Source organism: Gopherus evgoodei, chromosome 5, assembly GCF_007399415.2.
Source record: "Gopherus evgoodei ecotype Sinaloan lineage chromosome 5, rGopEvg1_v1.p, whole genome shotgun sequence".
In the NCBI taxonomy this organism is placed as follows: domain Eukaryota; kingdom Metazoa; phylum Chordata; order Testudines; family Testudinidae; genus Gopherus; species Gopherus evgoodei.
The window spans coordinates 2,326,951-2,343,965 of record NC_044326.1 but is presented as its reverse complement, the minus strand read 5'-3'; the positions used below and the strand labels follow the sequence as shown (position 1 = coordinate 2,343,965).

General features: G+C 48.9%; 1 protein-coding gene across 1 annotated transcript in view; it reads right to left on the bottom strand.

Annotated features, from left to right (window-relative positions):
* The window catches only part of LOC115651976 (shootin-1-like), a 36,886-nt gene that overhangs the window by 8,875 nt on the left and 10,996 nt on the right, over positions 1-17,015 (bottom strand). Inside the window, exons 3-6 of the mRNA XM_030563378.1 lie at positions 13,569-13,629; positions 5,476-5,570; positions 4,089-4,245; positions 119-216 (exon numbers count right to left, since the gene is read on the bottom strand). Of these exons, the coding sequence (XP_030419238.1) occupies positions 119-216; positions 4,089-4,245; positions 5,476-5,570; positions 13,569-13,629 (411 nt within the window). The remainder of the gene's footprint in view (positions 1-118; positions 217-4,088; positions 4,246-5,475; positions 5,571-13,568; positions 13,630-17,015) is intronic.

Sequence of the window (17,015 nt, the reverse complement as noted above, 5' to 3'; positions counted from 1 at the left end):
CACAAGATAACGAGAGGCGTCAGCGAGGAGAGTGGTGGTCTGAGCGCAGCAGCGGCTGAGCTCAGCGAGCACTGCGGCCGAGCAGAGTGCCAAGAAGGGTCCGGCATCGGCACTGTACCTGGTCCCCGAGCTCTCTGATCTGGCTCTGCAGCTCCTGCACTTGGATGGTGAGCTCCTTCTTCTGCCCCAGCAGCCTGGAAAGCTTTTCCTGCAAATCTGGAGCCAGACGAAGGGAAATAAAACGAGGTGGCTTCTCCCTCCTTGCTTCGTGCAACAGACGCTGGGCTCTACGGCAGCCAGGCCTGAGTGGAGGGCGAGATCCGCTCTGTGTCTACAGGCCCTTGCTTTCGGTCTAGGGCAGGCCGTGTGCTTCAGACCATAGCTCTCCTAGTATGCTTTTCATACACCGCTCTCAGGAAGGTGGGTCACTAGCACCCTTCCCGTTTGACAAATGGGAAACCGAGGCACAGAGCAGGGAGGTGACTTGCCTGAGTTCACTAAGCACCCATGTCATTGCTTTATCCACTGGAGCATGCTGCCTCCAAAGCAAAGTCATCCTAGTCATCTCTGAACTTTGTGAAGGGAGAGGACGCGTGAGGCCACACAGGGCTTAAGGGGGCAGGGCTGTGAGGGGGAGAGAGGGGCATATGAATGGGGCCTGGTAGAGAGATAGGCCTTAGGTTACTCCAAGCATTTCTGTGTTCCGGGGGAAAGGTGCCATCCTGGCAGCTCTGACGACTGCAGGCCATACCCAGCAGGTAACGGAAACACCACCATGGACCTGGTGGAAGGTAATGGACGCACACCCATTGGTGACCTGGAGAAAACCCCCCTCAGACAGGAAGAGAAGTCAATATCCATGGCTCAGGCTGTCCTCAGCCTCTCTAAGCAGTGCCCCAGCACCAGGGTGGGTTTTGGGATGTGTCCAACTGCCTGCCAGGAACTGGAATGAGACCCACCAACTCATTGCACATAAGCCACCAAACAGCCAGCAGCTGCATACAGCTCCTACCGGCCTGTGGCTGGATTTCAGCCTGGCCTCTTGAGGTACCTTGTACTCCATTCTCTGTGTGGCTGGCACATTCAGTGCCCCCCACCTGGGGTCAGACAGGCACAGATGCCCTTAGCCCAAACACATCCCCAGCTATGGTTTTTGGTCACCTCTACCCTTGGAATTTCAACCCTTTGGTTCCTTGAAGTGCACCAATGGAGTATGCAACTGGGCCACCGGAGTCAGGGCCCAGTACACAAGTCCCGCTCCGTCTCGTAAACAATTTTATGTAAGTCAGCAAAAGCTGGAGACCCAGAGCCTGGGTCAAACTGGATTGTTTACATTGAAAAAGCTGGGCTAACGGGTCTGCTGAGCTCCAGGTAAACTCATAAGAATGGCCAGAGTGGGTCAGACCAAAGGCCCACCTAGCCCAATATCCTGTCTTCCAACACTGGCCAATGCCAGGTGCCCCAAAGGGAATGAACAAAACAGGGAATCATCATGTGATCCATCCCCTGTTGCCCATTCCCAGCTTCTGGCAAACAGAGGCTAGAGACACCATCCCTGCCAATAGCCATTGATGGACCTGTCCTCCATGAACTTATCTAGTTCTTTTTTTGAACCCTGTTATAATATATGGAGCTAAACCTATCTCACAGAGCTGGAAGGGACTCTGAAAGGTCATTGAGTCCAGCCCCCTGCCTCCACTAGTAGGACCAAGTGCTGATTTTGTCCCAGCTCCCCAAGTGGCCCCCTCAAGGATTGAATTCACAATCCGGGGTTTAGCAGGCCAATGCTCAAACCACTGAGCTATCCTTCCCCCACAGGGCTTCACAACATCCTCTGGCAAGGAGTTCCACAGGCTGACTGTGCATTGCGTGACAAACTCACAGGTTGGCATGGCAACAAGCTGAACAATCCCTGAGTTGGGGAAACATGTGACTAGCTGAAATCTGACATGTTTCAACTGATCCCTGTTACCGGGCTGCGGTTGTGTCCCTCCCAGGCCATTGTTCATTGGGAGTGGGGAGTCACTCGGTGGGAGCAAGGGGACGTGGACTGGAAGGAGCCAGCTTCGTCACCAGTGCTTCCACTGCCACCATCTCCCAGGATGCACCACGACACCACTGGGCTTTCATTATCCTGGTCCTGCAAGGCCTCCTGACGAGATCAGGCTAGAGAGAGCGAATCAGATGAGATCGCCTCCTCCACCGGCTTTGGCTAAATCATCAACAGCTCCTGGGATGGTAAACGAGGTTCCTGCTCTCACGTCGTCCTTTATGTGTCATCTCTTATGCCTTCTCTTTCCTCAGTTTCCCCATCATAAAGTTCCTCAAAGTCCATATTCGCTCTTCAGTTCAATCATGTCCTTGCTACAGGCCAGTTTATTAACACAAATGCTTCCAACTAACCCCTCAAAAGTCAAAGTCTAAAGACCATCACCATAATACAAAGCCTGGCTCTTCTTCCGCCTCCCTCTTCAGTTGGAGTAGCGGGTTCTCAGATGGCCCCTACCCAAACCCAAAGCCCAAATGAAACGCACAAAGTAAGCAGCATCCACCCACCCAGGACTTAACAAAAATGCGAAGTAACCAAGCTCTGCCCAGGCTGGGTTATGTTCTTAGCCCCTCCTGGGTTCTCCCCAACCACAGGATTATATTCCCTTATTGGAGCTTCCATTGCCCTGGGTTCAAGGACATCAGCAGGCAGATGTCCCTCCGCTGACCTCTTGGCCCTGAGCTTTCCCAGCTCTCCACTCGGCTGCTCTGCATAACTCCTCCCCGGGAGAACGCTGGCAGCTAGCCAGGCACCTAGCTCGTCTGCTCTCTGGCCTTTCTGCCAGCCCCATCTGCTCCTTCCTGTCTCCTTTCCCAGCTGCCGCCTGACCCTTTATATCTCCAGTCCCCTTAGAAAGCAATTAACCAGGCACAGGTGGACTGGGTCTGCTCCCTCTTCATGGGGCCAGCCCATCTGTGCCATAGAAAAGCCTGTCAAAATGGATGTTCCTCCTACGAAAACCTCTCGATGGGCAATAAGGGAAATTGTTACAATCAAAGTCTTATGCGAGGCTTTATGTTTCAAGGGCTTTAACTGTTGTCCTCTCTCTTTCTGTGTCTTTAGTAAAAGGGTAAAAAGATTTGAACGGCGGAGTCGCCAGCCATAACGTGACACTAGAATCCAAACCTCACTGAAGGGTTGATTGTTGTAAAAGTGAACATGGGTGTCCTTAACTTATCCTATGTCAGGCCTGAGACCCCCCACCACCCAAACACAACAGCACCTGGGTCCTGGCCCATGCTGAGGTCGGACAGTGGTTTTCAACCAGGGTGTGCATATCCCGGAGGCAGGCAGAGCTCTCCCAGTGGGGACATCAACTCATCTAGAGATATGCCTTGTTGTACAACAGACTACATCAAAAGCCCCAGCGAAGTCAGTACAAACTAAGATTTCAGACAGACAATGACTTGTTTATATTGCTCTCTATATGATATACTGACATGTAAGTACAAGATTTATATTCCAATTGATTTATTGTATAACTAGATGGTAAAAATGAGAAAGTCAGCAATATTTCAGTACTAGTGTGGCTGGGACACTTCAGTATTTTTACGTCTGATTTGGTGAGCAAGTCGTTTTAAAGTGAGGTGAAACTTGGGGCTACACAAGACAAGTCAGGCTCCTAAAAGGGAGACAGTCATCTGGAAAGGTTGAGTGTCACAGTCCTAAGCACTATGGTAATACAAGCAATAAATTATAACAATAACAGGGCTCCAAATTGGCATCTGGGTGTCTCAACAGCAAAGTGAAAGACCTTATATTAGCGTCCAAGTTTAAAAACTGGATTCAGATTAATTAAGTCCTGGAATACCCCTACACCATTCCCTTGGCATGGATCTCCAGATGTCTGCACTGTTACGTCTAAAGTCATGTAAGCCATGAGGTTTCTGCTCTGCCCCACAGCTCTAGCTAAATGCCCAAACCCCATCCCAGCACCAGCTCGGTGTAAGCACCTGGAATGGATTCCTAGGGGAGAGCCTCTTCTCTGGTTGTTTCCAAGCCTCGGTCTGGGACCCTGGGGCAGACGCGCATGACTCACCTTTGATCTGCTGCAGGTACAGATATGCTGGATCTCGGCTTGGGTCGGAGGGGGAGTCTTCTTCAGTGGCCAGACTCAGCACATCCTCGGGAAGCTGGTTCATCATGGGCAGCAGTGCCATGCTGATCCGCTTCAGCTTTTTGTTCTCCCTGTTCACCTACCCTCCGAGGTGCAAGAAGCAGACAAGAGCCCTTTCAACTGAGGCAGAGTGCAGGGAGGCTGCTGGACATAGAACCTGGAGTGGCTCTTACACCCAGAGGAAATGGGAGGATAGGCAGGCTGGATCAGAACAAGGACCATCTAACCCAGAAACCTGTCTCTGACAGTGGTCAGCGCCAGCTGCTTCACAGGAAAGGAAAGTTTCTTTTTAGCATGTTACAGTTATTGTCTCCTCATACCATGCAACCCTGTTCTGAAACCCATGGTTACATTTTTAGTGTTTATTATGACAACTCTGGATGTTCTCTTTATCCACATAGCTGACCAGTCCCTTTCTGAATCCTGCTAAGCTCTTGGCCTTAATAATTTCTTGTGGCAATGAGTTCCACAAGCCAACTGTACATTTTGTGACACATATTTCCCCCTCTCACTTTTGAATTGGCTGCATTTCAATACCAACAATTTTTCTCTCATCTGTTTCCCTTTATCCCCTTGCCAGGTGTCCCATGATGCTTACACTGCAGACAGTGATAATAATTGCATCATAAAGTATAGCTAGTTGTAAAATTTCCCTAAGGAAAACTGATGAAAATTAAGAAAATTTCATTTTCTTGGTGAGGATTTTAATTTGGAAAATTGTAACTATTCAGCAAAAATTTGAACTCCAGAAAGATTTCAGCCAAACACAAATATATATATTTGGCAATCTGCCACAGGGCCTCATGGGAGCTGTAGTTCAGGCGCCTCATGTTCACATTTACCTCTATAGGCCAGGCTCCCTGGTCAGACTACATGTCCCATAATGCAACATAATCTCCCCTCTCAGGGAGTCCTGGGACATGGTGCATCATGGGAGATGTAGTCCAGATGAGGAGCCCAGCCTATAGACAAGAATGAGCACCTGAGGCTCCGGAGCTACAACTCCCATGAGGTGCCATGGCAACATTTCCAAATAAATGTTGGGGGTCTTTGGTTTTTCAGTGAAAAAATTCTGTTTTCCACTCTTTTCAAACCATTTCATCTTGCGGAAAGCCCAGTTTAGCTGGACAGTTTTCAAGCAGCCCTAACACTGGGTCTGACAGCCCTGGGAGGCAGGCAGGGGTCACTTTGAGGAATGGTGTAACTGCTGCTGAGTGGCACTTCCCCTCCCCTGCCTGCTTTAGCCCTGTGCTGGGGAACAAGGACTGGCAGCTGTCTAATGCTGCCCTCGCAGCTCCCTTGGCCTTACCTGGGCTGCGTAGACTTCGGCTTGTTTGCGACACGATATTTCAATTTCATACTCCACCTCCAGCGCCGAGAGCTCTGCCAGCAGCCTCTGCGAAGCTGCAAATGAGAAGGGGAAGCTGGCAGAGGCAGGATTCAAGCACCCCGCTCCACCTTCAACACAGGACTCTTAACAGAGTGCTCCCTCCACATAGCCTGCCTTCGGGGCTCTGGCTCTAGCCCCCATCACTACAGCCCCACACTCATTCATGGAATTTTCCCAGTACAAAAAAAAAGAACTGGCCATACTGGATCAGACCAAAGGTCCATCTAGCCCAGTATCCTGTCTTCTGACAGTGGCCAGTGACAGGGCCCAGTGCACAAGTCCCCCTTTGCTTCGTAAACAATTTATTGTAAATCAGCAAAAGTTGGAGACCCAGAGCCTGGGTCAAACTGGATTGTTCACATTGAAAAAGCTGGGCTAAGGGGTCTGCTGAGCTCCAGATAAACTCATAAGAATGGTCAGACTGGGTCAGACCAAAGATCCATCTAGCCCAGTATCCTGTCTTCTAACAGTGGCCAATGCCAGGTGCCCCAGAGGGAATGTATAGAGCAGGGAATCATCAAATGATCCATCCCCTGTCGCCCCTTCCCAGCTTCTGGCAAACAGAGGCTAGGGACACCATCCTTGCCCATCCTGGCTAATAGCCATTGATGGACCTATCAGCCATGACTTTGTCTAGTTCTTTTTTGAAACCTGTTATAGTCTTGGCCTTCACAACATCACATGGCAAAGAGTTCCACAGGCTGACTGTGCGTTGTGTGAAGAAATACTTCCTTTTGTTTGTACTAAACCTGCTGCCTATTAATTTCATTGGGTGACCCCTAGTTTGTGCTATGAGAAGGAGTAAATCACACTTTCTTATTTACTCTCTCCACACCAGCCATGATTTTATACACCCCTGTAAGGCCAGAAGGAGTTAAGGCCCAGAGCAAAGTAGCCCAAGGCCTGTGACAAAGCCAGCAACTGATCCCAGGAGTGTCAGCTTAGACAAGTGAGGCCCAGGCTAGCCAAGAATTTCCAAAAGTTGCAGAAGAAGTTTGCATGTTCCTTTTTATTTAGCTGATAACTGAAGGACAGGTAAGCACGTATACATTAAATGAGTTAACAAAAGTGCTTCTTGTGGACTTTTGATTTAAATCAGTCACAGCTCACTTTCTCCAGCAACACCCAAAAGTTTGAAGAATGTAGTGCTGGGTGGGGCTCAAATCTTGCCACAGCTAATAGAGCCTGTCAAGGGCACACTGCCCGCTGCTGAACTGGCACCTTCTCCTGGTCATTCCTGGGGATTAGCTGAAGGACGACACCCTCCCGTTCGCAGCGTGCACCCCGTCACACTGACTGCACCTCCATCGGCAGTCACTCTAGGAACTGCTGCATTCTCTTCATGTCAGTGCCTGTGTTTCCCTTCCGGGGTCAGTACCTCATGGCCCATTCATCCAGCCACTTACCTCCCCTAGTATAGGGGCGACTGTGTGACTTCATTCTCCAGCACGTTGTCATAGGGCGCACCACTCACCGCCGGACTTGTGGCTCCTCCTGGTTGCTGCAGGGATTAGCTCAAGGCTGACTCTCATTCACAGTCTGCACACTGTCACTCCAGGAACCGCAACATCCTCTTCATGACTCGCAGTCTGTTCATCAGGCCACTTCTCTAGGGGTGAATGGGGGGACCTGGTCCCCCCCCCACTTCGGGTCCCAACCCAGGGACCCTGCATATGGTAACCACATGCTACATCCCCTCCAACTGCTCAGTAGATTTCCCTGGGCCACTTCACCACGGCCCCAGCACCTTCTTCACCCTCACCTCAAGGCCTCATCATATCAGTTCTGGCAGCCAGTTGGGAGCTCCTTCTGGCTCCCCCCAGTCCCTGCCAGCAACTGCTCTGTCCGTGGTGCTAGATTCTGTCCATCTGCTAGGAATCCAGTCCTCCCGCCTTGAGCTCCAAGCCATGACTGACTGACTCTGGCCCAGCAGCTTCTTTTATGTGAGATCGCTGGGCCCTGAATGGTTGCTCCCTCCAGCGCCCAAGGTGCTCTGAGGACTCATCTCCACAGCTCACTCCTGGAGTTAACCCCTTCTACACCTGTGTAGGGGTAGACACCCCATCACTGTGCCTCAAAAAGCTGCCTTGTTACCAGAATTGTTACCAGTTCATCCCCATCCCCGAGCATCACTTTATAAGGGACTTGCTGTGGTAACCACTGCTTGGTGAGACCATGGCAGGATTGTAGCTGTTAAGGCCGGTTCAGGACTTGGTGACATATATTTGGAATTGGTGAGATGTTAAACGTTTCAGTAAGAGCTCTGATGTTGTGTGAGACCTGAGAAAAAGAGGATTTCCATTAAGATCTCAAGAAGAGAGACGTTCGGTCAATAAGGAAGGCAAAAATAACACTAGCACTGGAGGTTTTGAAGAAAGATGAGAAAAGAATGCGGCAATTTCAGACATCTGGTGCTGCATCGAGATATGGTTAACAGGCAGTCCTGGGAGTAACGTATTATATTGTTGCTTCTTCTATTTGCCTCTTTCAGCTAAAGTAACCATTTGGGCTAACAAAAGCAACTGTGACTTGAAAAATCTGTCACAAAGTGTGTCTCCACACAGCTCATCACAAGAGCACACCACAAGTGACGTTTCCCTTGAAATGCTTAGAGCAGAAAAGCACTTCTATGGATGTAAGCAAAGGTCTCCTGCTGTCTTAGAGCATAACCAGGAAGTCAGGAAGAACAGAGAGACTTTGAAGCAACCGGCTGATATTTCAATTGTCAAGAACTTGCATTATGTGGCCAATCTGTCAGCCAGGGTAAGTTCAAGGAACATTTTAAGTATTGCTTTTTGTCACAAAAAGGGGTCGAAGGCTTATTGGCAAAACAATGTATCCATTTTTTCTAACCTAAGAAAGACAATTCAGGATTAATTGATCGAACGCACAGCTGAAGAACTAACATCCTATATTGACGGGAGATTGAAGAGTGCAGCTTTTTCACTTGTGAGGTAGACAAAACAACCAGGCTTCCTCACTGAAGCCAGCTTTCACTTGTGCTCCATGGACAAGAAGAGGCAAACACAAGAGAAGCTCATGGGTTTTCAAGATGCCAGCTCAGATCAAAATGCAGGTGCTTTGACACAGGTTGCGAATTCAGTGATATTAGAATACGACTACAAAACTTCTGTATCAGTTGTATTATGGCACTGGAGTGTGGGCTGGTGAGCTGGGAGGTCTGAAAACCCTAATTAAGAAGAAAAGGTTCCTCAAGCATTGTTTGTGCACTGTTTTGCACACAGATTAAATCTAGTTCTCCAGTAAGAGGCACAGTGTATTAAAGAAACCTGTGGCTTTTTTGCAACCTTGCAAGGCTTCTCCATATTTTTCACATGCTCCAGCAAACTGGGTGCAGTTCAACTGCAGAGTCTACATGTCATTGTCTTGGAAAGCGAGAAACCAGGCAAAGTGTTTCGGGAGATGTTCAGTGCCTGTGGTTGGGATGGAGAATCTCAGCGACATGCTATGGGATGCCTTGCAAAATTAAACAACTTCCAGTTTCTGTTCTTGGCATACTCCTACAGTAACATCTTCAGCATCACCGATGTTCTCTATGATCAGACAAGGTGGGGCAGGGAATATCTTTTATTGCACCAACTTCTGGTGGTGACGGAGACAAACTTTCGACCTACAAAGAGCTCTTCTTCAGGTCTGGGAAATATACTCAGAGCGTCACAGCTACATACAACGTTGCACTGTGTCCAATGATGTTATTGCATGCTTTGTCTCAAATAGAGAAAGGCAGACTGATCTCCACTATCAATTAGATAAGCTTCCATCTCTTTTATTGGATGTATAACTCAATTTCTGGCCATGCCAGGACAAACTGGCTTGTTTGTTTTGAAATTTTTGAATTCATGAATTTTGATACCATATTTGTGCCTTTATAGGGAATATTCCACTAAACAGTATTTAATTTTCAGGTTCTGATTTGCTGATCAATTATATACACATTTTTTTAGTGCTAATGTTGCTTTGCTTTTAATTGATGGGGGTATATTATAGTGACATAGCAACGGCAGTCTATTTGAATGCAGACTCAGTTGAAGCAGAGGCATATGACATTAGCTGAATAATGTCAATTTATGTTTAGGATAGTCATAACATTTTTTCCCATATCTGGATCTTAGTGTCCAAAATATGGGTGTTAGCATGAAAACCTCCAAGCTTAGTTACCAGCTTGGACCTGGTAATTGCTGCCACCAGCTAGGAATTATACAGTGCCTAGCTCACTGTGGTCTCCCCAAAACCTTCCCTGGGGGACCCCCAGACTCAGATGCCTTGAGTTCTACAACAAAGGGAAATAACCCCCTCCCCTTGTTTCCTGGTTACTTCCTCCCAGGCTCCCCTCCCTGGACGACCCTAGGAGATTCCCTGCTTCCAGTCCTGGAAACACAAGTACCGAGAGAGCTAATCTCTCTACCCCCCTCACCCAGAGGGTATGCAAAGTCAGGCTTAGTAAATCTAACACAAAGAGATTTTCCCCCTGACTTCTTCCTCCCACCAATTCCCTGGTGAACTGCAGACTCAATTCCCTGGAGTCCCCACTAAAGAAAAACTCCAACAGGTCTTAAAAAGAAAGCTTTATAAAAAGAAAGAAAAATACATTAAAAATAATCTCTGTATAAGGTGACAATCTACAGGGTTAATTGCTTAAGAAAAAAAAAGTGAATAAACAGCCTTATTCCAAAAGAATACAATTTAACACATTCCAGCAACTACACAAATGTAAATACAAAAAAAACCAATATAAACCTATTGTCTTACTATCCTTGTACTTACAACTTGGAAACAGAAGATTAGAAAGCCAGGAGACAGAAAAATCACTCTCAGAGCCAAGAGGGCCAGACACAAGACAAAGGACAAAGAACTTACACCCAAAACTTCCCTCCACCCAGATTTGAAAAAGTCTTGTTTCCTGATTGGTCCTCTGGTTAGGTGTTTTAGGTTACTGGTGTTAACCCTTTTATAGGTGAAAGAGATATTAACCCTTAGCTATCTGTGTATGACAAGGACTTTAACCAAAGCCGATATTTAACTTATTATGAAAATCTCTGGACTTGTAAACTATTTTTGTTTACTTGGAATTGCTCTTCTTCTTTCTCTGTAAAGAGATTTAATTTAGGGATGGATCACTTGATGATTCCCAGTTCTGTTCATTCCCTCTGGGGCACCTGGTATTGGCCGCTGTCGGAAGACAGGAGACTGGGCTAGATGGATCACTGGTCTGACCCAACCTGGCCATTCTTATGGTTCTTTTCCATGTATTTAAAAATCGTCTTATAATTATAGCTATCCAATTATAAATTGGGTGGGAGTAGAAATGACTATTTTGTGATGTGTACCTCATCTGTCAAAAATGTTCCAGGCCACCACTGGCCCTTGTTACTCCAGGTCTGTAGAGTCCTAGTCCAGCACCCTACCTGCTAGCCATCCCGGAGCATCCCTAGCTGTTTTGCTAGCCAGGTGGAAAATGGCTTCAGCACCCCAGTAACTAAGCAAAAAAGGCCAGCCAATCAGTGGAGCAAAACCAGCCAGCCAATCAGAGCAGAGCCAAAAAAAAAAAAAGGCGCGTGCTATGCTTCCCCCCTGGAAGTTAGTACCCAGGACAAATGCCTTGCTCGCCTGCCCTTAGAGCTAGCCCAGAGGCCACCCTTCCTGGCCTGGTATCCTGCAGTCCAATGCCAGTGGGGTTGTGTCTTACACTTGGCAGTTACAAAGCCCAAAGCAAAACGTGCCCAGCCCCTGGGGCACGACCAGAGCTTGACCTGACACTTGCGGCTTGATCCGGTTCTGCTCACCTGTTCACACAGGTGAAGAAACCCTCCCTGACCTTGGGGGCTTGGACTGTAAATCCTTTGAGGGCAGGGGTCATCTCTCAGCCAGATGTATGTGATTGGGGCTTCCAGATCTAGGACCACCCCAAGAACAATCTTTCTGTTCTCACCAACCCGTCAGCGCCCTGCACTCCCCACCAGCAACAGACTCAAGCCCTGTATCTACCACAGCCCTTTAGTTCGATATGTCACTCATCAGGCCGGGAGGTGACCAGGACCCCGGAGTCACCGACGTGAGTTACAAAGCAGCTTTGTTAGCTGCTGCCAATAGCGGGTTTATCGCCCTTCCCATGATCCCAGTCACTGGGGGCAGCATCCCTCACTCACACACAAGAAGTCAGCTTGCGACATGTTTGGAGCCCACATGTTTTATCTGTCCCTGGGAGTGAGCAGGATGATGGGGGATCCCTACTGGCCGGGGAGGGCTGTTTGCCCACCCAGGGGGAGGTACCAGCATGACCAGGGATGCTTTCTCCTGTAAAGTAAAGGTGGTTGATATCCATACACTCCTAGGGTGACCAGATGAGAGGAAGAAAATATTGGGACATAAGCGGGGGGGCCCGCCGGAAGAGCAAAAATAAAATAAAATAAAATAAAATAAAATAAAATAATGCCGAGTGTTGCCAGTGGGGGGGACGACAAACAAAAAGCTCACCCTGCGAAGAGGGGATGGGTGCTGGGCTGAACTTTCCCCCAGCTGCCCAGGCAAGGACCCGTCTGCAGCTCGTTGTTATTCAAGAAGAGGGTGCGGGAGATCAGGGCAAAGGTGGGCGAGGTTGGAAAGCCACTGGGGGCACTCAGGATTGTGCAATGCACCATCCCAGGATAGCGAAGGTGGGTGATGGAGCAGCACAGGTCCCATGTATCTGGGCAGGGAACCTGACTAGAATGTACTCCTTCTCCTAGCACCTCGGGGTCGCTTGTCTGTGCAACAGCGGGGCACGTGTTCGCAACTCAGCAGTTGGGCCCCTCCCCTCCCTGTGATGCAGGAGGGCCCCCGATTCTGTAGCTGCACAGTGCACTGAGTGGGCCATGCATTGCTTCCAAAGGGTGGGAGGAAGCTATCTGTCTGGTCTATTAACATGTCTACACACTGAAGCCAGGGGTGTCTTCTTCAGCTTGAGCAGACATACTGAGGCTAGCTCTGATTGAGTTAGAGTGCTAAAAATAGCCACATAGCTGGGGTGGTGTGAGTGGTGGGATGGGTTAACCACCCAGCTATGATCCCGTCTGAAACCCTAGGTCTGTACTTGGGCAGCTTGTGTGTCCCTCTGCTTGTTCCGCTGCTATTTTTAGCATACGAGCTTGAAAAAAGCTGGTGCCCATATGTCTGCCTGAGCTGGAAATTACAGCTCCAGCACTGGTGTAGATGTATCCTGGGACTTCCAGCTCTATGGGGCAGGGCCCTTGATATCAGAGTGTTTGTGCAGCGCCTGGCACAAAGGGGCCCTCCTCGTGGTTGACCCGGTGGTACTGCTGTAATAAACATGAGTCATGACACTGAGCTGCAGGAGGAATGGAACGGCTCAGCCAGCCAGGCAAACAGTCTGTTTTCCCAGGTGTCCCCTGGTGGTCACAAGGAACTGCAGGCAGGAGGCCAGATTTCATGGTCATCCTCAGGTCAGATGCACTTGGCAGTCAGCGCACCCCGTGGCTTTAATCCACAGCTTGTCTGGTATGCAGGAAAAATGGATTCACCAGACCAGGATTTTGCTCATCCCAGGCTGCTGGATGAGAGGAACAGGTCTGGACAACAGGGGGGTTAGAATCTCCCGTGTCCTGGCTTAACCAGTACTCTGACCATGGTACAGTAGCACCAGAGGCCCTGACTGAGTTCAGAGCCCTGTTCTGATGGGTGTGGTACAGATACATAGCTGGGGAGAACTAATGCACAGGTAGGGGATGTGACTTGTCTAAAGGCACCCAGCTGGTCAGTGGCAGAGCTAGGGAGAGAACCCATGTCTCCTGGCTCCCAGCATGCTGCCCTATTGCCTGCACAGGCGGGAGGTTAGCTTTGGGAGACCAGGCTCCGCTATCTACTTCCCAGTCTCCATATCCCGCAATCTTTAATGACACTGGAGACTACACACCTCAGAAATGTCCGTGTCTCTCTCCTGGGATTTTGAGGGAGAAAGGAGAGGAAGAAGAGGGAGGCCAAGGAACAGGACTCACCTTGCTCAAACTCAGACAGCTTCTCTTTAGCTTCATCCCTCTCCTGGAGGAGGGTCTCATGCTGCAGGCAGAAGCAAGGAGACAACATTTCACGTACACAGCACCTTTTGTCCCGAAGGATCCCAAACCACTTCACCCACCACTCAGAAGCAGCCACCTCTGGGGTGGTGTATGGCATCATTGTTTAACACCAGGCCACGGTTTGGGACAGGAAGCAAGGGATCCTGTATTCAAACTGCAGGGGATTTGAGGAAGGAAATGTAGTCACCCGAGTTAGGATTTGGTCAAGACTAGTGGGCTACTTGCTGCTCTGTAGCTTGGTCATTTTCACTGACCATGACTGATCAGGACATTGGTTTTGTGTTTCGCCCAATGCCCCCCATAGCACAGGGCCATGAGAGAGGGACTATTGCCCCATAATCGGTCCCCTTGGCTCTACCATCTCTGGGCCAGGCTGGGTTAGTTATTTTGGCCCTGATCCATTTGCACTGGTGCAGGGCTTTGAGTGGAAGGGGGGCCTCTTGGGAAGATGTAGACTCTGCTGAAATAATAAGTCTGTCCATTCAAGAATGATTATGCCCAGAGAGATTATGTCCTTCGTGCCAGGCTCCATACGAACACCCAGCAAGAGACAGCCCCTGCATTCTGCCATGCAACGCAAAGGCAGGGGCTGATGACACTTTGCACAGCACTTTGTGAACTCTGCCCAATGTGTGGATTTAGGGACAGTGCTTTCCCCAGGAACTGAAATGGGGGGGGGGGGTTGTTTGAATTTACAGGAGACAATGAGGGGTAAGACCATGAGGGTGAAAGGGGGCTGTATGGCACTATAGTAAAAACTGAAAAATGTTTCATGACCATTTTATTAGATTTAACTCAAGTTTTAAAATCATCAAACAAATTAACGCTGGCACTCAAGCCTTCTGTGAAGCGCGACATCTACATCCTTCTTGGTTTCTTATAATTTTGCACAAGTCTGTTAATGAACTTCTTGAATGCAATGTGTTCATCTTTGGTGGTTTCTCGTGTGTCCGGTACTTCCATTCCTTCAACTGATATGCTCATTGGTTCATTCACATGATTAGGCAGAAGGCGACTTCTTTCAGAACACCCAATTCTATTCAAGGAGGTAAAAGACCGCTCAGCTGTAGCTGTTGTGACTGGGAGTAGCAAGAGATGAATTCCTACTTCTTTCATCCCAGGAAACATAGCACAAAGGTCGCGTCAAGACACTAGTGATGGTAAAAAAGAAGCTGAAGTCAAGTCTTCATTCATTCATTCATTGTATGATATTCCACCAGGGGAGGCTCTAGGTATTTTACTGCCCCAAGCATGGCAGGCAGGCTACCTTCAGCGACTTGCTTGCGGGATGTCCCCGGTCCCGCGGATTCGGTGGCATGCCTGCGAGAGGTCCGCTGAAGCCGCGGGACCAGCAGACCCTCCTCAGGCATGCCGCTGAAGGCAACCTGCCTGCCGCCCTCACGGCGACCAGCAGAGCACCCCCTGTGGCTTGCCGCCCCAGGCACGCGCTTGGCGTGCTGGTGCCTGGAGCCGCCCCTGTGTTCCACTCTGTGTTCAAATTCTCTATTCTGTCCTGAACACATGGCAGCCCCATTGCTGGTAGTGCCTCACTCCACGCAACTGTCGGTGTTTTATAGGACAGGAATTTGTAAAAGCTACGTAGAGATTGTGTAGAATCTAGAAGTCGCAGTTGTAGATTTTTAAGAATCAAGTCTGTTTACTTTTTCAGTTGTCTTAAACATTTCTTGTCCTCTTCACTTACGGATTCAATATAAATGCCTTCATTAGTCAACTTCTTGACTGAAGTCTTTGCTTCTTCCAGTACTTTTTCAATGGATAGCTCTCTGATTGATCCAAATGTACCTTCTATTGCTGGACAAAGATCTACTACTGTTGAAGCAGATGCCTGGATGGCATTTTTTAATGACCTAAGTGGTTTCAACAGTAGGCTTACGAGAGAGAGAATGGCAATAGTCTTCTCTGAATGTAGTAGCAAAAGTAATCCACCAGCCTCACTACTTAGATCCATCCCATCTTGGTAGATGCTTTCCAAAGCCAGTAATAATAGCTGGAGTAATTTTAAGACAACAACCAAGGATTGCTCATGAGAAAGGCAGAGGGTTTTCCCAGGTTGGACTAATTTGAACTTCAGTCCCAGTGTATCTTCTATATTTTCCAAGATATTCAGTCTTTTTGGACTCTTGCTGAAAAAAGAACATAATGAAGACATTAATTTTATAGCTTTTTAGATGTCTTTTGAAGATTCTGCAGCTCGTGCTAGTGCTAGTTGGAGTAGATGGCCTCTGCAGTGTGTATAGGAGAGACTAAGGTTACACTTTTCTCTGAGCAAAGCTTGTACTCCACGATGTCTTCCAGAGGAGTTAGCAGCTCCATCAAATGCACAAGCAGCCATCTGTTTGGGGTCCAATTGACAAGCATTTAACTCTAAGATGTGTGTTTTCACAGATGCAGCCGATGTGTCTTCTGTAACTTGAACGTCTAGAAATGCATCTACTGGCCTACTCCTGAGATCAGGATAACATACATGATGACTTAATACTTGATGCTCATTTGCATTGGAGCATTCATCAGCCATGTATGCAAATTTTTTTGCATGTGATGAGAGAGTTCTTCACTTTTTCAACTGTTGTGTCTTTCACTGTTGCACCACATGCTTCTAGCTAGTCAGTTGAGTTTCTTGCAGAAAGACAGTGAGCATTTGCTGGTCTTGTTCAGAACCAGTGTTCAACTTCAGGATGAACAAGTGACAATGCTCTGTGACAAAGTTCCTTCTCTACCTTGGTGAGTCCTGCGCTTATGGGCAGATTTGCTCACCTCAGTGATCTTCCCCGCAGTCTGGGTCAACTCCTCCTGTGTCTGATCAGGAGTTGGGAGGTTTGGGGGGAACCCGGGCCCGCCCTCTACTCCGGGTTCCAGCCCAGGGCCCTGTGGCTTGCAGCTGTCTATAGTGCTTCTTGTAACAGCTGCATGACAGCTACAACTCCCTGGGCTACTTCCCCATGGCCTCCTCCAAACACCTTCTTTATCCTCACCTCAGGACCTTCCTCCCAGTGTCTGATAACACTTGTACTCCTTAGTCCTCCAGCAGCACAGCCTCTTACTCTCAGCTCCTTGTGCCTCTTGCTCCCAGCTCCTCACACACACTTCCTCTCCTCTGGATCCCTCTGGCCCAGGGGCGGCTCCAGGCACCAGCACGCCAAGCGCGTGCTTGGGACGGCAAGCCACTGGGGATGCTCTGCTGGTCGCCGCGAAGGCAGCAGGCAGGCTGACTTCGGCGGCTTGCCTGCAGAGTGTCCGCTGGTCCCGTGGCTTCAGCGGACCTCCCACAGGCCGCGGGACCAGTGGACCCTCTGCAGGCAAACCGCCGAAGGCAGCCTGCCTGCCGTGCTTGGGGTGGCAAAATGC